The following is a 27678-nucleotide window of genomic DNA, read 5'->3' on the forward strand; positions in this document are numbered from 1 at the left end:
GGGTGCCATATCACATTACAGATGGTTATGAACCACAGGAATTGAACTCAGGACCTTTGGAAGAGCAGGCGGCGCTCTTAACCACTGAGCCATCTCTCCAGCCCCTCTTCAGTACTTCTTAATGCAGTCCTGTTGGTGATCAAGATTAACCATCATCACAGAACACAGAGCCTTGCCATGGATGTGGGTGAGATAAGCATTACGAGGAAATTCAAAGGAGTCTAGCTCTACAGAAGCCATCTAGAGGTCTGAGGGACAGTGAGAGGAGCAGCCAGGAACCTAAGTGAAATGTTGTTTAATCAGAAGGATGATATAAAAAGGAGATTTTTGAAAAGGAATAGTGATAGGTAACTGAAGGATTTATTGTTTATTTTTTATTTTTTTAATTTATTATGTATACAGTGCTCTGGCTGCATGTACACCTGCAGGCCAGAAGAGGGCATCAGATCACACTATAGATGGTTGTGAGCCACCATGTGGTTGCTGGGAATTGAACTCAGGACCTCTGGAGGAGCGGCCGGTGCCCTTAACCTCTGAGCCATCTCTCCAGCCCCTATTTTTTACTTTTCATGATTGTCTTAGTCACTCTTCTATTGCTGTGAAGAGACACAGGCAATTATGATCCAAGAAAGCATTTAATTGGGTGCTTGCCTACGGTTTCAGAGGCAGTTTATGATCATGGCAGGGAATGTGGCAGCAGGCACTGTGCTAGGGAAGTAGCTGAGAACTACATGTGAGCCGTGCATCCTGCATCCCATATCTTACGTCCATGGGGAGACCCGCCCTGGCCATGGGCTTTTGAAACTTCAAAGGCCACACCCAGTAACACACCCATTCCAATAAGGCCATGCCTCCTGACGCTTCTAATCCTATCAAAGAATTCGACTCCCTGATGACTAAGCACGTGACTATGTGAGCCAACGGGGCGTGGGGAGGGAGGCACATTCTTACTGAGAGCATCACAAGTGACTTAAATTTTATATGTATGGGTATTCTGCCTTCATGGGTGAATGTGCACCTGTACGTGCTTGGTGCCACTGGAGGATCAACAGAAGCCATTAGGTCCCCTGGAACTGGAGTTACAGATGATTGTGAGCCACCATATAGGTACTGGGAACCAAACCCGGGTTGTCTGCAACTGTTCTTAACCACGAAGCCATCTCTTCAGCCCCAGGATTTATTATTTTTAATGTATGTCTGACCACAGAGACGTGGGCACAAGTGCTCGCCTGTGTGGTACATGGAGGGCAGAGAAAATCCCAGAAACCAGTATTCAGGTCCTTTCTGCTTTTGTTTGAGACAAGATTTCTCATTTGCCTGGAACTTTACCAAGTAGTCTAGACCAGCAACCAGGGTCAGTCTGTGTGAGCCACCCATCCTGCCATTGCTGGGTGTGCAGGCTTGTATGCGACCATGCCTGTCTTTTTATTGTTGTTACAGTTGGCCAGGGCAAAGGGGGGGGGGAATGCATTTTAGGGGGCCAAACTCAGGCAAACACTTTACTGACTGAGCCGTTTCCCTTAGGGCCACATACAGAAACCCATGTCTCAAAACAACAGCAAAACCAACCAACCAAATGTTTATATATATAAACATGGATAAAATAAGATGAAAATTAAGATAAAAGTGGTTGAAGTTAAAGCTGAGCTGTACCTCCAGTATGTAGAGGATTTTCCTAGTATGCATGAGGCTTTGAGTTCCTTACCCAACAGAGACACATTTATGAGTAGATGCCTTCTAACAGTGAGTGGAGGGGAAATTTGGTTATGACTGAGTATTGAGGTATTCTCTTCAGTAAGCAGATTAATTAGGAAGGTAAATGATTAGAAAAATGAAGGGAGGTGGCTAGAGAGATGGCTCTGAGGTTAAGAGCACACTGGCTGCTCTTCCAAAGGTCCTGAGTTCAATTCCCAGCAACCACATGGTGGCTCGCAACCATCTATAATGAGATCTGGTGCCCTCTTCTGGTCTGCAGGCACACATGCAGGCAGAAAACTGTATACATAATAAATAAGTAAATATTTTTTAAAAAATAAAAGAAAATGGTGAGAATTTTTTAAAATCAGTGTCTCTGAAGTTGATGACTTGGGCAGCCATGGAGTGTCAACACCAGGAGACGGAAGCAGGGAGATAGGGAAGCTGAGGCACCAGGGAAAACAAACACCAAGTGACGGTAAATGTAACTGAGAAGACTCCAGGAAGTACAGCTGAGGGATGAGTCTTGTTTGTTTGTGGTGGGGGGGGGGTTGTTTGTTTTAGATTTATTTACTTATTATGTATGCAGTGTTCTACCTGCATGTAGGCCTGCATGCCAGAAGAGGGCACCACATCTCATTATAGATGATGTTTTGCTGGGAATTGAACCCAGGACCTCTGGAAGAACAGCCAGTGCTCTTAACCTCTGAGCCATCTCTCCAGCCCCTTTGAGAGAAGGTTTCTCTGCTCAGCCTTGGCTGTCCTGGAACTCACTCTGTAGACCAGGCTGGCCTCAAACTGAGAGATCTGCCTGTGTCTACCTCCTGAGTGCTGAGATTAAAGGTGTGTGCCATCGCTGCTGGCTTCAGGAATGATTTGTTGTTGTTGTTGTTGTTATAAGAGGAGCTTCTGTTAATCAAGAGGATAAACCATATGACAGAGAATAAGAAAAAAGTGTTAAAAAAAACACAAGCAAGGTATACAGGGTACTTTTCAAACTTTAAAAAAAATATTTATATTATGTATATGAATGCTCTGTCTGTATATACACCTGCAGGCCAGAAGAGGGCACCAGACCCCATTATAGATGGTTGTGAGCCACCATGTGGTTGCTGGGAATTGAACTCCGGACCTCTGGAGGAGCAGACAGTACTCCTAACTAAGCCATCTCTCCAGCCTTTTCAAACCTTTTAAAGGTTACGTATTTTTATTTTATGAATGAGTGTTTTGGCCGTATGTATGTTTGTGGACCACTGGGGTACCTGGTGCCTTTGGCAGCCGGAACAGAGTATCAGATCACCTGAAACTTGAGTTATAGATGAGTGTGAGCCACCAAATGGGCTTAGTGGCTTCCTCTGGCCTCTGCAGATACCCGGCACACACACACACACACACACACACACAGAGTACATGTACATACAAGCAAGCAAAGCACTCAAGCAAATAAACTAAAAAATTTAAACCTAAAGAATATTATATAATAATTATAAATTTTGTATATTCTTAGTTTATCTCAAAATGTAAAATATGTTTTAATGTTGAAAGAAAATATGTAATGAAGGTTGATTCTATAAAATATTTAAAATAAATGAGTTGTGTGTCTTAGCATAAGGGAAGAAAAAAGTGCTACAGTGTTTAAATGAAGGAGGAAAGAAAAAAGACAAGAGAAAGAAGAAAAAGAATAAAATCATTTGGGAAGGGAACCAAAAATGCCTCTATAAAATAGATAAACATTTAACCCATCCAGATGAGGTAAGAGGAATGTTAAATGATAGGGCCAAATATTTGGTGTCTTCTAAACAGCTTAAAAGAAAATGAGATTATAGGACTTCCCTTGAGCAGCCCAGTGATGGTAAAGTTTTAAGAAAATCTATCTCTCATCATCATGGGAGATTAACATCTTTATGTCCACAGTAAAGTTAGCTCAAATAATTGTCTATTGAAAAACTAGACTTAGAACCATTAATATTTAGTGGAATTTTCTTTGAGGAGGGAGAGAGGGAGTGTGTGTGTTTGTGTGTATGCTTACACACAAACACGTGTGCCTGTGCACATCGAGGACAGAGCCAACCTCAGGGATCATTCCTCAGAAGCTGTCCTCATTTTTTGAAGGAGGGTCTCTCACTGTGGCTGGAGCATGCTGGTTAAATTAGGCTGCGGCTCTGGAGCCCCAGTCATCTGCCCGTCTCCACCTCCCCAGTGCTAGCACATATCACCTGGGTGGGCTTTCTATATAGATGCTAGCAACCTAACTCGGGGCCCCGTGTGTGCATGGCAAGCAGCTTACAGACTCTGCTGCCTTTTAGCCTTTGTTAGTTCTTAGCGTCATTGTATTATACAAAATCACACATTAATTTCTTTGTTTGTTTGTTTGTCTTTTTAAAAAAATATATTTTATTTAACTTTAGTCTATGTACATTGGTGTGAGGGTGTCAGATCTTGGAGTTGTGAGCTGCCATGTGGGTGCTGGGAATTGAACCCGGGTCCTTCGGAAGATCAGGCAGTGCTCTTAACCACTGAGCCACCTCTCCAGCCCACACATTAATTTCTTATAGTAGCTTCTGAAGTTAGAATTTAAATGATCTTAGTAAATCAAATAGGATTATTAATTTCTAATTATGCTAACCTAACATTTGGTGGGGAGGGGACTAATAAATACATGGGAAGTGTGCACATATGTCAGGGCACATCAGATATGCTAGTAAACTACAGTCTACAGGCAATTTGAATTGACATTGATTGTACAATATGGGATAGGTTTCAAGGAACAAAGAGCTGTACAACCAATATCTTTCAGTCCTTTAGTTTTGTCTTAGAGTTCAGTGTTGATATTCACTTTAATCTTAAAAATAGGCAGTAATGCCACCTGTTTTTTAGTGCAGTTCAGTATTCTGCTAATTGATTCTGCTGCACAGATCACAGAAATATACAATTAATATTTGTACATTGTATAAAATGCTCACCAGGCGTGGTGGTGCATGCCTTTAATCCCAGCAGATGCAGACAGTTCAAGGCCAGCCTGGTCTACAAAGCGAATCCAGGACAGCTAAGGCTACACAGAGAAACCCTGTCTCAAAAAAAAAAACAAAAACAAAAACAAAATACTGATAGAAGGCAAGAATTATTTTGAATATTCAGATAGAAACAGAAGGGTTTTCATCTGGGTCATTATAACTTCATTGTTGTTAGAAACAGAAGCTTGTCGTGTTTAGTTCTCTCATCTGGGTCACTAGAGCTTGATCGCTGTGCCAGCGAGACAAGCAAGACAGACATTACTGTCCTGCTGACAGGAAGATTGAAACACACAAGAGCTGTGTGACTTCTCCGAGGAAGAGATGAAGCCAAGATTAGAACCAGAGTGCCCTAAGCGCCTTCCCTTCTAACTTACCTTGTTGTTGTAGTGCTTTAGAGTGCTGGGGAGCCAGGAAGACTATAGCTCTCTTGTGTTCTTTGCCAAGAGTCCTCTAGGCCAGCGGTTCCCAGGGGGTCATGACCCCATGGCAAACTTGTATCTCCAAAAATATTTACATTATTATTCACAACAGTAGCAAAATTTCAGATAGGAAGTAACAATGAAAATAATTTCATGGCTGGAGGTCACTCCAAGGTAAGGAGCTGTATTCCGGGGTTGCAACGTTAGAAAGGTTGAGAACCGCCCCTCCAGGCCTTTGGATTTCTATTTATTAATTCTAAGGGATCTTCTGTATGTTTATTAATACACTTTATTTCATTTTATAAATTCAGAAGTATTTCATTGTAAGCAGCTAATTGTACCTATTGGTGACACACAGTTGTCAGATACTAGTAGGGTGCTGACTGAGGAAAATGAAACAATGGCATGGTCGTTGTCATAAACATTTTTAGATAGGACTAACTTAAGGGTGTGGCTCATTTGGTGCAGTGCCACATAGCATGCAGGAAGTCCTGAGTTTAGTCCCCAGCCCTGCAACCTGCTGTGGCAGTGCACACCTGTAACCCAAACCCTTAGGAGGTAACAGCAGGAGCCACCCTTGGCTGCCTAAGGAATATGAGGCCAGCCTGGAGTACATGAGACCCTATCTCCAAAAGCAAACCAAAACAGAAAGATTGTAATATTTGATACATTCTGGCTGAACTAGAAGAGAGCTAATAACCTAGTAAGGCATGGTGATTATTCAGTCTTTCCTCTTTTTTAAAAAAAATATAATTTATTAATTTATTCATATTACATCTAAATTGTTATCCCATCCCTTGTATCCTCCCATTCCTCCCTCCCTCCCTCCCATTTTCCCCTCACTCCCCTCCTCTGTGACTGTGACTGAGGGGGACAGTCTTTCCTCTTAAATTTGGTTGCATGTAATCATGCTAAATCTGTAATTTTCTCTGTGTTCTAATATGACATTACAGTGCAGGCATAATTTTAAGCATTAAGTATTCTTTATAATATTTCCCTCCTAAATTTAATAGCAGTCAAACCCATTTTAAAATACCTGTCTAGCTCATTGGTGGGAAACTTAACTTAAAAAAAGTGTTAAGCTAGGCATGGTGGCTCACACACAGAGGCAGGTGGATCTCTGTGAGTTCCAGGACAGCCAGGGCTACACAGAGAAACCCTGTATTGGGGGCAGAGGGGGGTAGATGTCCAAGGCTTGGTCTTAACATATGTGCTTAGCATGTCCAAGTACTTAGTATGTACTTAGCAAAGTGTTGAGTTTGATCCCCAACACTAAAGAATACTAACCTGTATAGCATCGAGACTTTTTTATCAGTAAAATTTGAGATATCTAAATATCACAACACATCAAATCAACAATAACGTCTCTGAAATTTGTATATATTCTTGAAATGGTTTAATACATATGATCTCTATGCTTATTTGATACTAGAAACACCTCTGCTACTCTATCCTCTATAATAATCAGGAATCCTACCATTCTTTTCTGTAAATACACAGGTGAGTCTGTACCAGAATACCAGATGGCTTTTCAGACAGAAGTTGGAAACCATCCCACTTTTGAGGATATGCAGGTTCTTGTGTCGAGAGAAAAGCAGAGACCCAAGTTCCCAGAAGCCTGGAAAGAAAATAGCCTGGTAAGAAAACAAGAACTGGGCTGGAGACATGGCTCAGTGGTTAAGAGCACCGGCTGCTCTTCCAAAAGTCCTGAGTTCAATTCCCAGCGAACACATGGTGACTCATAACCATCTATAATGAGATCTGGCGCCCTCTTCTGGCCTGTGGGTGTATATCACATTCATACACTAAATAAATCTTAATGAAAGAAAGAAAGAAAGAAAGAAAGAAAGAAAGAAAGAAAGAAAGAACTTCTTTTTGTTGTTGTTGTTTTTTGGGTTTTGTTTTTGTTTTTGTTTTTTTTTTCAAGACAGTGTTTCTCTGTGTAGCCTTGGCTGTCGTGGACTCGCTTTGTAGACCAGGCGGGCCTCGAACTCATAGTGATCTGCCTGCCTCTGCCTCCAGAGGCTTGTGCCACCACTGTCCGGCTAAGAACTTCTTACTTAAAGTAGATAAGTCTAAATGTTCTTGAAGCAAAAACTCAAAGCCAGCTGTCTGTGGTGAGTATGCCTGTACCCTACCACTGAACATGTTTCAAGGCCAGCCTGGGCTCAGTGTAAAACATGGGCAAAGATGGGTTGGTGGGAGTGTTTGACCAAATAAGTCAAATAAAATATAAAACATCAGAATTGTGTTTATGTAAACATTTCCTATGCAACAAAATATTGAACAACTTTAAGGACTTTAAGGAACCATGCATACTATATTCCTTGCTTTAAGCTCTTGCCATTTGGGAAAACTTATTTCAAAAAAATATCATGCCTGGGGCTGGAGAGCTGGCTCAGTGGCTAAGAGCACTTGCTGCTTTTCCAGGGGTCCTGAGTTGAATTCCCAGTACCCACTTGGTAGATCACAACCATCTGTAATGGAATCTAATTCCCTCTTCTGTTGTGCATGAAAACAGAACACTCATATACATAAAATAAATAAGCAAATTATTTTAAAAACAAAAACACCATCCAGCGGAGTCCCTAGTTCTTTGTCATCTTTCTTTCTAGGTTCTACACAGAAGCAACATTTTTTTTTTAATCTTATGTCTTTCTCTTACTTATAGGTATCTTCTTTTGATGAAGTTCCGTTTAAGTGATTGTATTACTCTATGTGTTAGGTTGTAAACATTACAAATCCGTGCATGAATACACTTTTTCCATCTTACTGTCACACATGAGTAATAAACAGCAAAGTGATGGCTTTGTCCCCTAGCTCCAGTCTTCATGGTGAAAATTCACATGTGGCCAGGCTTAACCCCACTAAGGGTGTGCTAGGAGCACATCTGGGAGCGAGAGGACAGTGTGGCAGCCCTGTTGAGGCCGGTCCCCCTTATCCCTGTCACACTGCTTACTCCAGAGTGCCTAGCCCACGGCGTGCTAGTCAGTGTTGTCCCCGTCACCCATCTCACAGCACAAGCGCTGGGATTATGCATACACAGTCCTTCATTCAGTGGGTTCTAAGGACTGAACTGGAGCTCAGGTTGCCAGGCTTGCCTGAATAGTGTTCTTACCCACCAGCCCTCCTCACACAGACCCTCCATTGCTTTATGTTTTTATCATTTTATCTTATCTATTTCTTCTTTTTTTTTTTTTTTTCCTTTTGAGACAGGATCTTATTAAGCCCCGACTGCCCTCCAACTCCCTACATAGCTCAGGATGACTTTGAACACCTCATCCTTCTCCGTCTACCTCTCATGTTAGTTACTGTTCTATTGGTGTAAAGAGGCACCATGATCCAGGCGATCTATAAGACATTAAGTTGGGGCTAGCTTAAGTTTCAGAGTGTCAGCCCGTGATCATCATGATAGGAAGCGTAGTGGGTGGCAGGCAGGACCGTCGCTGGAGTAATAGCTAAAAGCTACTGCTGGTCAATAGGCGGCAGTCAGAGAGAGTGGGCTTTTGAAACCTCAAAGCCTACCCCAGGGACACTCCTCCTCCATGAAAGCCACGCCTCCTCGTCCTTCCCAAACAGTTCTGCTGAGGATCACGCAGTCAAATAGGTGTGCCCATAGAGGCTGTGCTCACTGAAACCGCCACTTTGGGGTTGCAAGAATATAGCACCACACCCAGTTTTAAAATTTGTTCTTCTGTAAGCTGTTAAGACTTATTTTGTCATTTCAGTTTTGAAATTTCACTTGGGTGTGTGTTAGCATGGTTCTTTTCAAACGTTTTTCTCCTGGATATTGAATAGATTCTTTTTTTATTTTTATTTTTTTAAGTTTGAAAATGCACAACTTTCCTCAATCAGGAGTTCTCTGGTGTTTCTTTTAAAGTTGCTTCTTTCCTTATATGTCTGTGTCCTTGAATTCTCATTAAAATATTACTGAACCACCTGACATTCCGGGTGTGATTTTCTTTCCTGTATTTTCATCTTTTTGTTTGTTTGTTTGGGAAACTGGGCTACATGAGCCCATACTAACTATGTAGCCAAGTAAAACTGAACTCCTGCCTTCACCTCTGATGTGTGTGCCACTGTGCTGATCTGTGTGGCGCTGTGCTCTGACTAGGGTCTCATGTGTGGTAGCACGCCACCATCTGAGCTCCACCTCCAGCCTCCATCTCATTTTCATTGTTTTCTACGTTGTTCAGCATTTGCTCAGCTTTACCTTTTGGGTCATTCATCAATTTCTCACTAGTACTGTTGGGTTTTGTTTTTGTTTGTTTGTTTGTTGGTTTTTGGTTTTTTCGAGACAGGGTTTCTCTTGTAGTCCAGACTGTCCTGGACTCTCTGATTTCCTGGATGACAGGATGGTGTATCAGGTCAAGGCCCTTGCCCCCAAGCTTGATTGTGTATTTCAGTCCATGGAATCCACAGAGTAGAAGGAGATAATACCATGTGCCCAACATAACACATGCCGTTCCCCCCAATAAATACATTTATAATTTTTATTTCAACATCTACAATCATATTTATATTTTTAGGAGATTATATTGCTTCATATTTCCTCAGATATCTCTTTTTTAAAAGGTAGTAATAAAAAGGGGGAGGGGCCTGGAGAAATGGCTCAGAGGTTAAGAGCACTGTCTGTTCTTCCAATGGTCCTGAGTTCAATTCTCAGCAACCACGTGGTATCTCATAACCATCTGTAATGGGATCTGGAGATCTGGTGCCCTCTTCTAGTGTGCAGGCACACATGGGGGCAGAATACTGTATAAATAATAAATAAATAAAATATTTTAAAAAGAGCAGGGAGCTAGAGAGATGGCTCAGGGGTAAAGAGCACTGTCTACTCTTTCAGAGGACCTGAGTTCAGTCCCCAGCATCCAGATGGTGGCTCACAGCCATCTGTAATGAGATCTGGTGCTCTCTTGTGGTGTGCGGGCACACGTGCGGGCAGAGTACTGTACAAATAAATAAATCTTTAAAAGAAAAAAAGAGGGAAGGTAGTAATAATGATTACTAACAAATGTATTTATTACATCTTTATACTTAGTGCAAATTAATTTTCTTAACTGTAATTAAAAAGGAAATTTAGTAATTTAAATCAGCTTACTATTTAGTTTCACTTTCCACTTACAGATTGCCTTAGTATGATAGAATGTTTTCATTGTTGTCGTATCAGAGAGACCTGTATATTTCCGTTCAGATAGATTGGACTTTATCTTATTGGTCACCTTTGTTAATAAGTTAATGTCAGAGCTAGCTTGTGTCTCAAATGAGATTGGAGTCTTTAAGCATGTGACCACCGAAGAGCTTCTAGTTAGGTTCACATGCACATGATGGCCTGGGCAGCTCCTTAAGGCCCAATAGCTGGTGAGAAGGCGAGGTGCACTTCACCAGGACTCCAGAGCTGCCGCCCCCACTGAAAATGTTTATGAAGTCCCTGAGAATCTGTTATACTAAGTTGCAACTTCCTTTCATCTTCCTTAATTTGTTTCATTTCACTACGACAACTAAGATCTACTCTTTGAGGTCCTGTCTGCTGGCAACCCTGCCATTGTGGGATATGCAGCATACGCAGATTTACCTGAAAACTTTCTACTTCTAATTTAGATGAAGTTGCTAAGTAAGGGATTTGTAATACTTGGTTTACTTCCAACAAATCCATTTAAACGTGATAAGGTACAGCCAAAAAAAGCCTCATTTTAGTAGCAATACAAGAGTTAGAGAGGAAGTATATAATTTATTAAAATGACTAAAGGTTCATTAATTCCTTAAAAAAAAAAAAAGAAGGGCTATAAAAAATGCAATTTACTGGCTCTTATAATTATCTGTAATTACTTTTTAAATTGCAGTGTGGAGAGCCCCATTAACTCTATAGGGCACACCCTCTGGCAGTGAGTTCCCCAGGTTTGATTTATCTAGGACTATCTTAATTTCTTCATTATTAAAAGATAATTTTATTTGATATCTAATTCTTCTTAACAGTTGTTTTCATTCCAATGCTTTAAATATACCATAGCGGTCTGGCTACCATGGTTTTCACGGAAAAATGGCTGTTGGTCTCATTGGAGTCTTTTTTAAAATTTCTCATTGTCAGGGTCTCTGATTACTTTTGGCGTATGGCACTTCAACTGTAAGTTGTCTTATCATGAAGCTATGGGGCTTATCCTGCTTTAGAGTTGGCCAAGTTTCTTGGGTTCACTTACTTTGTTAAATTTGAGGAGTTCAAGTATTCCCCCTGCCCTTTCTCCTCCCCGTGCGGGACTCCCGTCCTGTGTATCTAGTACAATCGCTCCTGTGTGGGATCACACCTCGCAAGTCTGCTGCTCTCTTGCTCCTCTTCCTCGCTATCAACTTCTGTCCTCAGACTGAGAAATTTTGTTTTTCCATCTGCAAACTCACAGTTTCTCTCTAATATCTGCTTATATGTGCTGTTGAACCACTCAAATACTGAAATTTGTTGTGTTTTAAAATATTATTTAAGTCTTTTAAAAAGCACCTCTGCTCTGCAGGGACCTGGATTCAGTTCCCAGAACCTACAATTCTAACATCAGCCCCAGGCAAGCCAGTGCCAGCCTCTGGGTCTGTAGGCACTTGAATTCTCATTAAAATAATATTTACAGAATTATAACCCTATACTTGCTTTCATTTTAAATGTATTTTTATTTGAAACTGAACATTTGGGGCTATAGATGTAGCTTAATTAAGTCTCTAATAAGCACCAACATAAGCAGTTGGAAATAGTAGCACATGTGTTTATTCCCAGTACTTGAAAGGCAGAGGCAGGGAGATCACTGAGTTCGAGGCCAACCTGGTCTACAGAGCAAGTTCCAGGACAGCCAAGGCTACACAGAGAAACCGTTGTCTCAAAAAACAACAAAACTAGGCTTTGCAGATTTAAAAAAAAAAAAATGTTCATCTTAAATATAACATAGAAAAGATAGATAAATGTATATGTATATAAATGTACTAAAATGTTCTTATTTGTCAAAGTGCAGATTGAACTTGGTATTCTATATTCTCATTGCTAAATCTGCCACCCTTAGCCTATAGTAAGTATCCTTTTGAAGCGGAGGAAAGGTAGATATCAAAGTGTGTGTGCCTCTGATGGTTGTGAACGTGTGTTTACATGTGTGTAGGCTCATGTGGACGCCTGAGGTTGACATTGACATTGCGTGCCTTCGATCACTCTTTACCCTGTATTGATGTAGGATCTGTGTTGATCCTGGAGATCGGTGCTTTGGCTAGTCTGGCTAGCCACCTTGTCCAGGGACCCCTGTCTTTGCCTCCAATACTCTGGGATTGCAGAAAAACTGCTTTGCCCACCCAGCTTTTGTGTGCAATCTGAGCAGATAATCTGCAGCCCTCAACACTTGTGCTCTGTCTAGTTACCCATCTGTCCAGCCCAGATGAAAAGCCTGAACCTTAAAAATCTAGAAACAAGTCAAAAGAGATCTTCCTTCCTCCCTCCTTCCCTTCCTTCCTTTTTTCTTCCCTGTGTGTGTGTGTGTGTGTGTGTGTGTGTGTGTGTGTGTGTACGTACTTGTCTGAGTGTTGAGTGTCTTGAGTGTGTGGGTGCACATGTGGGTTAGGGCGGATGTCGATGTTGGGGAGCCTTTTCTTCAGTTGTTCTCCATGTTAGTTACTGACTCCGAGCCTCTTGATGAACCCAGAGCTCACTGGTTCCAAGCTAGCCAACTTCCCCAGGAATTCCCTCACTCTGCCCCCTCCTCCCCCCAGTGCTGAGATGTCAATGTCCACTCCACACAATGTTCCAGCTTCTTCTGTAGGTTCTGGGAACTCGAACTCCTCCTTACAGTTTCAGCACAAGTGTTTCACCACTGAGCCTTCTTCCCGGCCCCTGTAAAGATTATTTTATCTATTATGTGTTTTGTGTTTGTATTAATTATGTATTCTGGAACATTTCATTTGTTTTAAGACAGGGTGTCACTGTGTAGCCCTAACTTAACTGGACTCTGTTTAAACCAGGATGGCATAGCAACTCTGCCTGCCTCTGTCTCCACCTGCTTGTATTAGAGGTGTATGCCAGCACACCCTTCCGAATGTCTGTCTGAGTTGTTTGTTAGGTTGAGAAAGGCTCTCCCTCAGTGACTTAGGAAGTAATAGTAACTGACTGTTTGGGATTCACTATGTAATACAACCTGACCTCGAACTCAGGGCAATCCTTCTGTTTCTCCTGAGCAGTGCTAGGGTTACCACCCTACACCACCACACCTGGTTCCAGTGTCTGGGGCTTGGATTTATTTTCCTTATTTGTTTGCCTTTAATTTTTTATATGGGGTCTCATGTAGCCCAGACTGGCTTAGAACTCACAATGTATCCGAGGGTGACCTTGATCTTTTATTCCCGTGCCTCTATCTCTCCATTGCTTGGATTACAGGCATGTAACACCATGCCATTTTGGGGTGCTTGGTATCAAAACCAGGGCTTCATACATGTGAAGAAAGTATTCTTAGCAACTGAGCTACATCCCACTAATGCTTATTTTCTAAAGGAAGTTAAAACTAGCTTTCCCCAGCCAGGTATGGTAGCACACACCTTTAGTCCCAGCCCTTGGGTGGGAGAGGCAGATGGATCTCTGTGAGTTCGAGGCTAACCTGGTCTACAAAGCCAGGGCTATACAGAGAAACCCTGTCTCAAAAAACAAACAAACAAAAAACACCAATGTACATAAAATAAAAATAAACTATTTGAAAAAACAAAGCTGGGCATGGTGGCGCACGCCTTTAATCCCAGCACTTGGGAGGCAGAGGCAGGTAGATCGACCTGAGTTCGAGGCCAGCCTGGTCTACAAAGGGAGTCCAGGACAGCCAAGGCTACACAGAGAAACCCTGTCTCAAAAAAGAAAAAGAAAAAGAAAAAACAAACCAAACCTGAATACAGTTTTTAAAAACAGCATGCTGTCTGGTGTCTATTTTGTGTTATAGGCAGTGAGGTCACTCAAGGAAACAATCGAAGACTGCTGGGACCAGGATGCAGAGGCTCGGCTTACCGCACAGTGCGCTGAGGAAAGAATGGCTGAACTCATGATGATATGGGAGAGAAACAAGTCAGTGAGCCCAACGGTCAATCCAATGTCTACTGCTATGCAGAATGAACGGTAAGATCCCGAGGGCAGCTGAATCCAGGTAAAGAACAGGAGATAATTACTGGCAAGCCACACATTAATGGTGTGATAACTCACACCTATTGGTGTGAACGTTTATCATTTTTCTTTCAACATTCGCCCCCCCCCCTTTTCGGTTTTTTGTTTTGTTTTGTTTTGTTTTTTGTTTTTTTGTTTTTGTTTTTTGTTTATTCAAGACAGGGTTTCTCTGTGTAGCCTTGGCTGTCCTGGACTCACTTTGTAGACCAGGCTGACCTCGAACTCCAACATTGCCATTTTTAAAAAACTATTTACTTTTGTTATCTTAACTGTGTGAGTAGGGATGTGCATGTGAGTTAAGGTGTCTGTAGGCCAGAGACATGAGACCCCTGGAAAGCAGAGTACAGACGGTTGTGAGCTCTGGTGCCGTCACCTGAACTCAGGTCCTCTACGAGTGGAAGGAGTGCTCTGAAGCACTGAGCCGTGTCTCAAGTCCCTCAGTGTTCCCATTCTTTGTTGTTGGAGGAGGTTGTTTTGTTTTGTTGTTTTCCGAGACAGGGTTTCTCTGTGTAGCCCTGGCTGCACAGGACTTGCTTTGTAGACCAGGCTGGCTTTGAACTCATAGAGATCCACCTGCCTCTGCCTCCCAGTGCTGGGATTACTGGCGTGTGCCACCACACCCGGCTATTATTTTATTTAATACATATTTAAAAGCTTCTGAAAAACACCCAGGAAAGTATTACCAGGAGACATGAAGATAAACATATACTTGATTCTTGAATTTTTTTTTCTATTTTCTGTTCTCCTTTGTAAGAACAGTTTGTATGATATGCTGTTTGCACTACTTATAAATCCATGGAGTGACCTCCAAGCATACCACATAGCACATTGCATATCACAACCAGGCAGAGGAGAGACTAGCTGTTCTCAATACAAGTGTTTTCACTTCACAAGTACTATAAAAGTCAGCCCAGCATTGTGGTGCACACCTGTCATCCCAGCACTTGGGGAGCAGAAGCAGGTGGATCTCTGTGAGTTCAAAGCCAGCTTGGTCTACAAAGCAAGTCTAGGACAGCCAGGAGTATAAGAGAAACCCTGTCTTGGAGGAAAAACAAAATAACAATTATTATAAAAGTCTTCCGTTTCTATCTTCATTCTGTATTTCTACTGCCCTATAACCTGTAAAATATACAATGTATATATACCTGTCAAGAGTCGGCTGAAGGGACCAGAGAGATGGCTCAGTGCTTAAAAGCCCTTGTTGCTCTTGCAAAGGACCCTGGTTCAATTCCCAGCACCCACTCACATGGTAGTTCCTAACCATCTGTAACTCCGATTCCAGGGAGTCCAGCTCCTTCTCCTAACCTCCAACTCCCTCTCCTAACCTCTACAGGTACTGCACATGCACCCACTGCACACCTCTATCTGCAGGCAAATATTCATATACATAAAATAAAAACAAAGTTTTAGCCGGGCATAGTGGCACACACCTTTAATCCCAGCACTCGGGAGGCCGACACAGGCGGATCTCTGAATTCGAGGGCAGCCTGGTCTACAGAGCAAGTCCAGGACAGCCAAGACTATAAAGAGAAACCCTGTCTCGAAAAAATGAAACAAAATTTAAAACGTCAGCTGAAGCTTCTACTTTAAATACTTTTTAAAATTTTTCTTGACTCATAAAAAGAAACCTGTGCCTCTCCTTTACTTTGGCCTTTCCCCCTTTTCTAGAGCATTCACCTGTACTTGGGATGGGTCGCCTCAGCTCTGGTCTCTCCTAAGTTTCCCTCAAATAGTTATTTGCACTGCAGGTTTCATTTTATTGAGCCTTAACCCCTCCATATCTCCTTTGCTTCTCTTTTCATGGCTGGACAGCAGCCTTCTCTTTGCCCTGCTGCGACTCCCCTTATTACACAGCCATCTTTTTATAGAGCCCGTCTCTGCTCAGCTGCTGGCTATCTTCTCTAATGCTTTTCTCTGTTAGTGCCCCAGTGCCTTGGTCGCCTCAGGGGAGGCTGTCCTTCATGTTTTCTGTAATGGACTGTCACTTGCCAGTCATGGCCTCAGTGCCTGAAGAGCAGTGCTACATCTTTGTTCCTTTATCTGAGTGCCGTACTCTGCCTCATCCCTGCCTCGAAGGGATGGTCCCCCAGGAAGGGATGGTCCATTGTTGGTCTTTGCCTCTTAAATGTGCATGATCTGGGGAAATGAACAAATTCTGTGTTCTTTTTTGTCACTTGGCCATTAAACCTAATTCATAGCATACTTGCTGAACATATACTATAGATCTAGGAATACAGGAATACAAAATAAATACATCCCAGGTTCCTCTCGCTACAAAGCACTGTCCACAACTCATAAAAGATATATTTGTTGATATTTGCTGATGTTATGAAATCATAGGTGAGATTTTTAGAATCAACTGATGTGTTTTTGTTTTATGTATGTAAGTGCCTGAATGTGTGTGCTCCATGTTCCTGCAGTTCCTTCCAAGGCCGGAAGGTGGCATTGGATCTACAAGTCATGTGGGTGCTGGGAATTGAACAGCTGAGCCTCTTAGCCCCTGCGCCATTCCTCTATCCTCTCAGTTAGCTCTTGTAAACCAAATAATGAGCATCCATAAGCATTCTATCTGGAGCCAAAGAGCCATATAGATTTTCACAAAATCTTACAGATTTCATATAAAAAAAAACTCATAAAATTTATATTTAGCAAGCTGTTAATAATTACTAGGATTTTGACGTCACCTCTTAAATATGAGTGAAAGTAAAGTAGAGCAAGTGAGATGGCTTGGTGGGTGAAGTGCTTGTTCCCAGGCCTGACCCCTGAGTCTGAGGTCTGAGACCCACGTGTTGAAAATGAATCAACTCCCACAGGTTGTCCTCTGACCTCCACACATGCCCTGTGCATGCCAAATAAATAAGTGCGATAAAAAGAATGTAAAGAGTAAGATAAAAGGCAGTCGGACTGTGAAATCAGTGGTGTCCACTTGGAATAGACTATTTGTCCTAAGTTTACGTTCTCAATGCCGTTCCTTTTTCTCTCTTTCTCTCTCTCTTCAAGCAACCTGTCACATAACAGGCGTGTGCCAAAAATTGGGCCTTACCCAGACTATTCTTCCTCCTCATACATTGAAGACTCCATTCACCACACTGACAGTATGGTGAAGAATATTTCCTCCGAGCATTCCATGTCCAGCACACCTGTGGCTGGAGGCGAAAAGAACCGGAATTCGATTAATTACGAGCGGCAGCAAGCACAAGCCCGGATCCCCAGCCCCGAGACAAGCGTCACCAGCCTGTCCACAAACACCACCACCACAAACACCACTGGCCTCACTCCGAGTACTGGCATGACCACTATATCCGAGATGCCATACCCAGACGAAACAAATCTACACGCCCCAAATGTCGCACAGTCAATCGGGCCCACCCCTGTCTGCTTACAGCTGACGGAAGAAGACTTGGAGACCAATAAGCTAGACCCAAAAGAAGTTGACAAGAACCTCAAGGAAAGCTCTGACGAGAACCTCATGGAACATTCTCTGAAGCAGTTCAGCGGGCCAGACCCCCTGAGCAGCACCAGCTCCAGCCTGCTTTATCCACTCATCAAACTGGCAGCGGAAGTGACTGGGCAGCAGGATTTCACACAGGCTGCAAACGGCCAAGCGTGTTTAATCCCTGACGTTCCACCTGCTCAGATCTATCCTCTCCCCAAGCAACAGAACCTTCCTAAGAGACCTACTAGTTTGCCTTTGAATACCAAAAATTCAACAAAAGAACCCCGGCTAAAATTTGGCAACAAGCACAAATCAAACTTGAAACAAGTAGAGACCGGAGTTGCCAAGATGAACACAATCAATGCAGCAGAGCCTCATGTGGCGACGGTGACTATGAACGGTGTGGCAGGAAGAAGCCACAGCGTTAATTCCCACGCTGCCACAACCCAGTATGCCAACGGGGCGGTGCCGTCTGGCCAGGCAGCCAACATGGTGGCACATAGGGCCCAAGAAATGCTGCAAAATCAATTTGCTGGTGAAGATACCCGGCTGACTATCAATTCCAGCCCTGATGAGCACGAACCTTTACTGAGACGAGAGCAGCAAGCTGGCCGGGATGAAGGGGTCCTGGATCGCTTGGCAGACAGGAGGGAACGGCCATTAGAAGGTGGCCGAACTAATTCCAATAACAACAACAGCAATCCCTGTTCAGACCAAGATGTACCTACACAAGGCACTACATGCACAGCTGCAGGTCCTGGGCCATCCAAGCCCAGGAGAGCACAGAGGCCTAATTCTCTGGATCTTTCAGCCACAAATATCCTGGATGGCAGCAGTATACAGAGTAAGTGGAAAGACCACGCAGCACCCATTGCGGCAGTTAAATGAAACAGAAGCAGGTTACATTTTCAGCTGTTGAGTCTTCACATCTATCACTTCCAGAGAAAAGGAGACTCGGCCTCAGAAGTAATTAGATTATTGTAAAGGGAGAGATGGGTTTTCTTTTCTTTCTTCCCTTTTTTCCCCTTTCCTTTTTGGTCATTAATAATTAAAATCTAAAGCTGGGTATGGGGGCATACTCCTTTAATCCCAGCACTTGGGAGGCAGAGGCAGGCAGATCACTGTGAGTTCGAGGCCAGCCTGGTCTACAAAGTGAGTCCAGGACAGCCAAGGCTACACAGAGAAACCCTGTCTCGAGGAAAAAAAAAAAAAAGTTAAAAATCTAGTATCAGGATAGTCAGAATTATCAACTTAATCTGTGTTTCACTTGGTAGGTTCTTTATGGTGTGGTTCACATACTCACTGTGACACATGAAGAGATTAAATCAGGACTCGGTCATGGCAGCACCGAGTAGCAGCATTATGCCACTTCTGAAGCACTTGCTATAATATTAATATGTTAAATCTACATTTAGTTATTAACCTGTGTGTGTGTGTGTGTGTGTGTGTGTGTGTGTGTGTGTTTGAGACAAGGTCTGGCCTGAAACGTCTGCGTGCTGGGGTTAGGTGTGTGCCACCGCTCCCAGCTCTTAGTAAGTCATGGAAGTCAAAAGGAGTTTCAGAAAACTGTGAAGTTGTTCTCAGACCCTCGGTGTCATCTCATTATTGAGTTCCATACACTACATAGAGCAGGACTGTGGGCTTGGAACCGAGACAGCTAGGCTGGTGCCAACAAACAGAAAAGCTCACCAAAGTCTCTTAACATCACGTGAGATGATTTCTCTTTTGTGTACATTTATGCAAGAAAAAGAGCCCTGTTTTATGTTTCTTACAGTAAAGAATGGGCTGAAAGAAGGTCTCAGAACAGTAAATATCTAGGGCCTTGGCTAGACATGGAGCTCAGAAGACACTTGCCCGGTACACACAAGGCCCAGGCTTTGGTCTCCAGAACCACATACAAAAGAAGATCTAAGCCTGCTGTGGCTCTAATCCCAGCACTCGGAGGCAGAGGCAGGCGGATCGCTGTGAGTTTGAGGCCAGCCTGGTCTACAAAGCGAGTCCAGGACAGCCAAGGCTAACACAGAGAAACCCTGTGGGGTGGGGCCTGGGGGTATTTTGAATTTTCTCAGTTCTTGGGAGTTTTAATTATTTTTTAGTTAAGTCTCAAAAATGAGCTAGTTGAATTTTGCCTAGGAAGGCATTGCCTAGTGTCATCACATATTTCAAGAAATGTCCATCATTGGGTTCAACAGATGCTGGTCTGACCTGCTGGTGAAATCCAGCCCCTTTATTTCCCCATCCGGTTTGGTTTTGTTGTGGTGACAGGCTCTCATGCAGCTCAGGCTAGCCTTATGTAGCTCAGGCTGGCCTTATGTAGCTCAGGCTGGCCTTGTGTAGAAGCTGTGTGCTCAAGGATAACCCTGAGCGTCTGGTCCTCCTGATTCTACTTCCATAGTGCTCGGGTCCCTGTGGCGCCGGGACCGAGCTCAGGGCCTTGTGCACTCCAGGCGAGCACTCCATCACCTGCACTATATACCCAGCAAACCCCTTTACTGTGGAATGTTTTCCTTTTACACAGCTCATTTCCTGTACTTTTGTTTTCAGTAGGTGATTCGACACAAGATGGCAAATCAGGATCAGGTGAAAAGATCAAGAAACGTGTGAAAACTCCATATTCTCTTAAGCGGTGGCGCCCCTCCACCTGGGTCATCTCCACGGAACCGCTGGACTGTGAGGTCAACAACAACGGCAGTGACAGGGCAGTTCATTCTAAATCGAGCACTGCTGTGTACCTTGCGGAGGGAGGCGCTGCCACGACCATGGTTTCTAAAGATATAGGAATGAATTGTCTGTAAGGTGTTTTCAAGCTTATGGAGTGAATTTATTTTTTTGCATCATTTAAACATGCAGAAGACATTTAAAACAAACAAAAAACAAACAAACTGCTTTAACGTCCTGTCCGCACCCTTCCCACCCCTGCAGCAAGGACTTGCTTTAAATAGATTTCAGCTATGCAGAAAATTTTAGCTTATGCTTCCATATTTTTTAATTTTGTTTTTTGAGTTTTGCACTTTTGTTTAGTCTCGCTAAAGTTATATTTGTCTGTTAAGACCGCATTATATGTGTGCTTATCAAAAGTGGTCTCAAAATATTTTTTTAAGAAAAAAAAAGCAAAAACAGTGTATTGCTGATAATCAGTTTAGACCGTTTTCTAAAGGTCATTAAAACAGAAGCAAATTAAGACAGGTTTGACTGCAATGGTGTCTGGTATCCATGTTTTATTTCTGGGCACAGACTAGTTTATATGTTGATGTGTTTTTAAACATATTATCTGTTGGACATTCTTTTCTCCTGTATTTTATTTGAATGTGCAATAGTCTGTAGACCACAGAGAAGCTTTCTTATCAACTCTCTTCCTGGCAGAGCACACATTTTTCCATTGTTGAAACATTTCCCCAGTCTTCAATAATATGAACAGTTTCTTGCTTTCTCCTTATGGAGAAGCACAGACACTGTCCACAGGGCTCCAAACAGGACTTGCCGAACCGCATTTGAAATGCCGTGTCTTTAACCTGCCAAACGCCAAGTGGCTCCTTCCAGGCATTTTAATAAGCATATTTGGTTCTGATTTTGGAAGTTCATAAAAGAGCATAGAACAAAACAGAAGAAAGCAGATATTAACCTTTTACATTTTATTTTTCTATGTATGTTCATGTTCCATGTTCATTATTTAAGAAACACTTTTTATCAGAAAATGTGTAGCGCTAAACCTCCGTGGAATTTTTAAATAAGTAAATGGGCAAGGTGATAAAGTGTAGTAATTTTCATTTTCTGACCATCACAAACTAAATTACATTTCCTATTTATAATAACTTCAGAATTCATGGGTTTGAATTTATAGTACCTTTGTTGTTTTCCAGCAAAGCCTGACAGCTTTATATGAAAAGCGATTCCTCCTCTTCTGACCTAAAACACTGTGTGGAAAGCTCATTCGGCCAGCACGCAAAGTCCCTGTGCAAGAAAGGCTCACTGCAAACCCAAAACCATTGAGCAGACTTAGGGTTACCCGTCCTCTCCCTAACTTCATTTCTTCCCTAATCCTATTTTTACAGTTTCTCCTTTTGTCAGTTTTGCATGATCTTTCAGTGCACCAGCGTTTAGGTGGCACAGCATGCCGTCTAATGACAGCATGCCCCCGAAGGGACTGGCACACTGCTTTTGCTTCTTTTGTCACTAGTGATCTCCAAAACAACAGTCTCCCATCTTTTAATAAAGTACTTTCTGTCAAATAATGGAATTTTCCCTAAACATCATTTCCTGTCAGCTTGCAAACAAATTGTTCTCATGTTTTTTTCAGATTCTCAAAATTCTTAATATCCATTATCTGATTAAGTTTTAAATTTCTGGGGTGGTGGAGAAGATAAAAGGTTGAGTGCAATCTCCAAATTCCTGATTTCAGTTCCTGCTTTCTCATTTGTAACCCTCCATCCTTACCGTTTAACTAGGCAGCCCACTTTCCAGTATACTGCCCATGGTGCTTGTGACTCGCTGGTGCATGAGCCTTCTTTAACTTGCCATATGCTGTGCTTCTTTGATATGACAACACATTTACCATTTATTTAGCTGGATTGCCAACTAGAATTCGCAATTCTGAGGATTGAGGTTATCTAGCTGGGCATGATGGCGCACGCCTGTAATCGCAGCACTCGGGAGGCAGAGGCAGGTGGATCTCTGTGAGTTCGAGGCCAGCCTGGTCTACAGAGTAAGTCCAGGACAGCCAAGGCTACACAGAGAAAGTCTGTCTCGAAAAACCCAAAAAATAAAAATAAAAAATAAGAAAGGTAGAAAGTATAGGTCATTTTAATAAATTTTGCCATCTGTAATACAGCGTGTAGAAATCCCTTTAATAACTTAAATCACTTGTTAGCTTATTTATTTGGTTCCTGAACCTGAAACTGAATTAACCACAAAATTTCGCACACAAAATTAATTTGGGGCCTTTTGAATAAAAGTCATTCCGTTTAAAAATATTTCTATGGACAGCAATATAATCTTAAAAGCCTCACGACAGGACATCAGAATATGATGTTCGTTCCTTTAAGACAATGTTGATTGTGGAGTGGAGAGGTGGCAGAGCAGATGAGAGTGCCTCCTCTCCTTACAGAGGTCCTGAGTTCAGTTCCTGAAGCTACATGACCGCTCACTACTCCACAGAGTCCGGATCCCTCTTCCGGCCTCTACTGACATGCACATAATCCCCCACATAAATAATAAAAATAAATCTTAAAGCCCTAACTGTATACAAGGACTAAGTAATGGAGAGAACTTTAATTGAATTATATATAGAATAAAATGGCTTAGATAAAAATCCTATAAAAAAAAAAAAGTTAAAGGAATAATTTAAAAATCACTGTTACTGTAGGAATCTGTGAAAAGACATGTTGAAACCTGGCACATACATTAACTGTTTTTTCATCTTCAGAGCAACCACATTATAATTAGTATTCATTTTACAAATAATGAAGTAAAGATAAGAGAAGATAATTAATTTTTCCAGGTTTCATATCCAGACAGTTGGGATCTTACCCTGGGTCTGTCTCTCCATGGCTCTTTCATCCACAACGCACGGTCCGTATTCTTTATGGAAGGCTATGCAGTACGCTGACGTGTCCTCCAGCAGATCTGTGTTTCCTGTGTAAGCCAAGCCAGGGACATTAATGAGTCTAGAAGTTAGGTAAACGTCATAAGGTCTGTGATCATTACTGCTTAAAAACAATTACTAATTCAATGCAAAAATTCAGCCTGCATCTTTAAAGTCACTTCGCCTATATCCTAACGTTCTTATACTGCAGAACTAGAGGCAAAGTAAATTTCAGGAGAAAAGTGAAGGTAGCTGTGGGAACAACTGATTCCATACTAGATTTGGAAAAAATAGTTTAATATAAATTTTCAGTCTTTTCAATCCCTTGACTCCACCTTTAAAAGCTCTGCTTTGCCAGTGTTATAAAAATTGTTACTCCAGAGAACTAAATAGCATGTAGAAAGACTACAAGATGAGTGCAGCTTTAACCGAGCAGGCTAGCTCAGCTCCTGTGCGTGTGTGTACTCACTCCAGAAACTGTATGGATGCTCTGAGAAAATAGAGGAGGGCGTCTCATGCAGCTCATCAGTGAGAGTTATCACAAATTTTGGCAAATATTTTTATTTAAAATATTTCCAAGTTTGATCTCTTAAGTCCCAAAGGAACACATGACAGGCTGCAGCTGTTGTACTGCACTTTTCAGTCTCCATCAACTAGTCATCGGAAATAGAAAAAAAAAAAAAAAAGAGCAACTGTTTGCTTCCTGTCTTCATGTTTATGGACATGAATATTTCATTAGGAGTCACTTGTAGAATTTGATCATGTGTTATGTTTTATCTCATGTTTCATAAACCCATCTTGAACATAGTCCTGATCATGCATATGTTCTGACGTGACTGTCCACAGATTTTTAAGAAATGTACAATTACCCTATATATCTATGTCTTTATTCTGCACAATTCTAGTTGATGTTCTAGAAGGGCTGTAACGCTCCCTCACGGGCCCCAGGAATCTATTTTAGACTAGGGTAATTTCAAATATTCACACCCTTGACTAGCAGTGGGTTGTAATTTTGGGTTTCGTTTTGGGTTTTTCCCCCTCAGAAGATAATAATGAGTTTTAACTTTTTTTTTTTTTTTTCGATTATGAACTATGCAAACTTTATCAAAAACTACCTTATAAGATCTCTTCCTCCCTGTGCTCATTGGTTAAGTCAGGGTTAGCCAGTTGCTCTCTGAGCTGCTCACACAAAGGTTATTATCAAAAGAAGGCTTTTCTCCAAGCGTTCACGCTAACACAAGAGGAAGTCCCTTGTGCCCGGCGAGGTGGTGGCTCCTGCCCGGTCCTCTCTGTAGGTCCCCTCTGTCTGACTTGCAGCCGGACGTCAGGAAAGTTTTCTCCATGCCTGCTGTCTCTTGCTTGGCTTGAAGTCTGGTTCTCATACCAAGTACTGAGAACAGAACAGATGGCCGTACTCTGACGTTTGGGCCAGCCTCAGGTCGTCAGACAAAATTGTTCCAGCTCCTCTCGGGGTTCTTTCCCTCCTCAAATCTATTCTAATTACCTTATTTATATTTAAGAGCACATAAAATTCTATGTTAGAGTCAAATGAGTTACTTCAGTTAATTTATAGCATAGTAGTTTGATAGAATCGCGCATAGAGAGTGAGGATGGTACCATTTGATGTTGGATTTAATCACCAGACCACCCAAAAATCAGCACTTAATTTTTGTATTAGCTAGCGTTTTCTACTAAAGTATATTTTATGATTTCGTATCTGCACAGATATAACTAAAAAGCCGTGCATTCATAATTGTGTATCATTTCTCATTAAACTCTAACCTGTTACAGTGAGTTTCAGTATTATAATTGAGCCACAACAAACACTGTACATTTTCCTTTATCAAATACTGTATTAAACACTGAATGCAAAATTAATTTTCAAAAGCAGACCCTTCAAAAATCAGGTGTTATCCGTGGATATTTTTGTATTTTTGTAGACCACTTTTGAAATGCTTTTTTTTTTTTTTTTTTTTTTTTTTTTTCTTCAGCATAGACTTGGACTAAAACAATTTTCATTTTAACTTTTAAGTGATTAAAATTGGGTGTTTGCATAGAAAGGAAATCTTAAAAGTTTATCTCATGGCATATATATTTGAAAGTAAGTATTTGAGAAGCTACACTATATGTTAAATTTATGCCCCAAATAAATCTACTGAATCTTTTTTTTTTTTTTTAATCTTAATTTTGTTTGTGGTGTTTCTAATGAACCTTGTAAAAATACGCATTCATTTATAAAACTTACTTTGCAATCCATATTAAAATCTGGAGCAGAAAGAATCTTTAAAACTAAATTGCTTCATTAGGGTGGTCAGTTTGTAACTGAATTTTAAAGAAAATTGACTGAGGCCGGGCATGGTGGTGCACGCCTTTAATCCCAGCACTCCAGAGGCAGAGGCAGGCGGATCACTGTGAATTCGAGGTCAGCCTGGTCTACAAAGCGAGTCCAGGACAGCCAAGGGTGCACAGAGAAAAACCCTGTCTCAAAAAAAAAAAAAAAACAAAAAGAAAATTGAGTGTACTTGAAATTACAACTTGACTTTTTTTTTTCTTTTTAAAAGGTTTTCCCCCTTTTTGTGCTTTAAATTCCAGAATCACCTTCATGGTTTATAATCACTTCTAGAAGTACTGCTACTTAAAAACTCAGGGCCCCTCGCATCTATTTGTACACTGAAAAAGTTCAGTTGCTAGCAAACAAGCAATTAGATCTGGTTTAATTTTTAAGTGTTTGTTTTACAGTAATGTTTCATCATATTATTTGAATTAATTCATATCAACATGATATTTGATTTCATTAATCATAAAAAACTTGCCCAGTTCTGTAATTACTGAGTAGAAGGAATGACTCAACTAATTGGCCACATGCTACAGCAGATTTAAGTCTTGGCTTTAAAGTACCGGCTTAAACGCTTTCTGTTCATGATTCTTTGGTTGCATGTGATGGGGCAGATGTTTCATTCTGTTTTGTTTCTCATAGCAGAGCTTAGGAGAGGTAATTCTGAGATAGAATTATCTTAAGAGATAATTAGCATTATAAGACTTTCTAAAAGTGAGCTGATGGCTGTAGCTTTAGTAACCTCTTGATGGCTTTGAGAAGGTAAGCTGTGGTGACCAGAGCCAAACGGACAAACTCAAGCTCTAATCGGTCTGCTGTATATTTAAATCTTAGCAGTGAGTTTCTTGTAATCAGTCTCTTGTCTCAGGCTCCCTACTTTGTTATCAGTCTTAAGTATATAAAAGAAACATTTGTAAAGACGTGTAAGAGTAAGAAAACTATTGACTAAAAAAAAAAAAACACAATTCAAAGCAATTAGGTTTCAATTTAATATTGAGTTGCTTCATTTTTGTGGCCTTTTTTTTTTTCCTGGTAACATTTATTTATTTAAGCAATGCTATATGCCTTGTCTTCATTTCTATAGAGATTGTATTGTATAAGTGTTTGTGTAAGCTGGAATCGTTAACTTTCTGTTGCTAATTTTTCAAATGAATTTACATGGATAACTGTAAAATACACTAACTATTAGGGTGTTAGAGCTGGAACATGGACATGTTTAGCTGCCGTGCTTTTTCTGAGTGGACAAGAGAAACATAAGCTACCAAGTGTTCACTCCTGAGGATGCTTCAGAGAGAGAGAGAGAGGCTGACAAATCGGAGCCCTTCCTCTCATTAACGGGTATCTTTTGTTGCTGTGTTTTACTCTTACATTACAGATAGAATATGTCGTGTGTGAATTTATGAATAATTACTTTCAGTTACTTTGCTTTCGTATAAGCCATCTGAGACCTTGCTATGCTGTATAAGTTGTGTTTGATGGAGCCGTGTGAGTAGGAAGTGAAGCTGGTCGCTTTCCTTCTGTGTTATCTGCGGATGCCACTATGAACGCCGGCATTAAGCCACTAAAGAGTTTTCTATGAGTAAGTGTAAGTAAATGCTTTGATATATATAAGCCTAAATACAAAGATTGTATTGAGACAGAGGCATTGGCACAGGAGGTTTTAAGGCAGTTCTTTAGGTTTAAAAAGGCTTGCTGTAAAATGGTGCATTATTCCACTTATTAAAGATCATATTAATGACAACAATGAGTATGGTTTTTTGTTTTATCAAGACTCCAAAAATTGTTACTACTAATACGATATTGTGGAGACTGCAGACATCAGTAATGCTTTCTCTAACACGACTTTTATAATTTGTATTACAAAAAAAAAAAAAAAAATCAACTACAATTAGAATAGCTGCTGCTAGCCGGGCATGATGGTTCACGCTGTAATCCCAGCACTCAGGGAGGCAGAGGCTGGTGGATCTCTGTGAGTTCGAGGCCAGCCCAGTCTACAGAAAGAGTTTCAGGACAACCAAGGCTACTCAGAGAAACCCTGTCT

The 27678-nt window shown here is 41.5% G+C and overlaps 1 protein-coding gene across 2 annotated transcripts in view; it reads left to right on the forward strand.

The window, feature by feature from the left end:
- Bmpr2 (bone morphogenetic protein receptor type 2) overlaps positions 1-20904 on the forward strand; it is a 122274-nt gene extending 101370 nt beyond the window's left edge. Inside the window, exons 10-13 of one of the 2 annotated variants that reach the window (XM_051153873.1) lie at positions 6629-6765; positions 14068-14240; positions 17286-18565; positions 20266-20904. In XM_051153873.1, coding sequence (XP_051009830.1) covers positions 6629-6765; positions 14068-14240; positions 17286-18565; positions 20266-20516 — 1841 coding nt within the window. In that variant the 3' untranslated portion in view covers positions 20517-20904. The remainder of the gene's footprint in view (positions 1-6628; positions 6766-14067; positions 14241-17285; positions 18566-20265) is intronic. The other variant, XM_051153874.1, reaches the window with a different exon arrangement.
- The last annotated feature ends 6774 nt before the right edge of the window (positions 20905-27678 follow it).

Source organism: Acomys russatus, chromosome 12 (assembly GCF_903995435.1).
Source record: "Acomys russatus chromosome 12, mAcoRus1.1, whole genome shotgun sequence".
Taxonomy (NCBI): domain Eukaryota; kingdom Metazoa; phylum Chordata; class Mammalia; order Rodentia; family Muridae; genus Acomys; species Acomys russatus.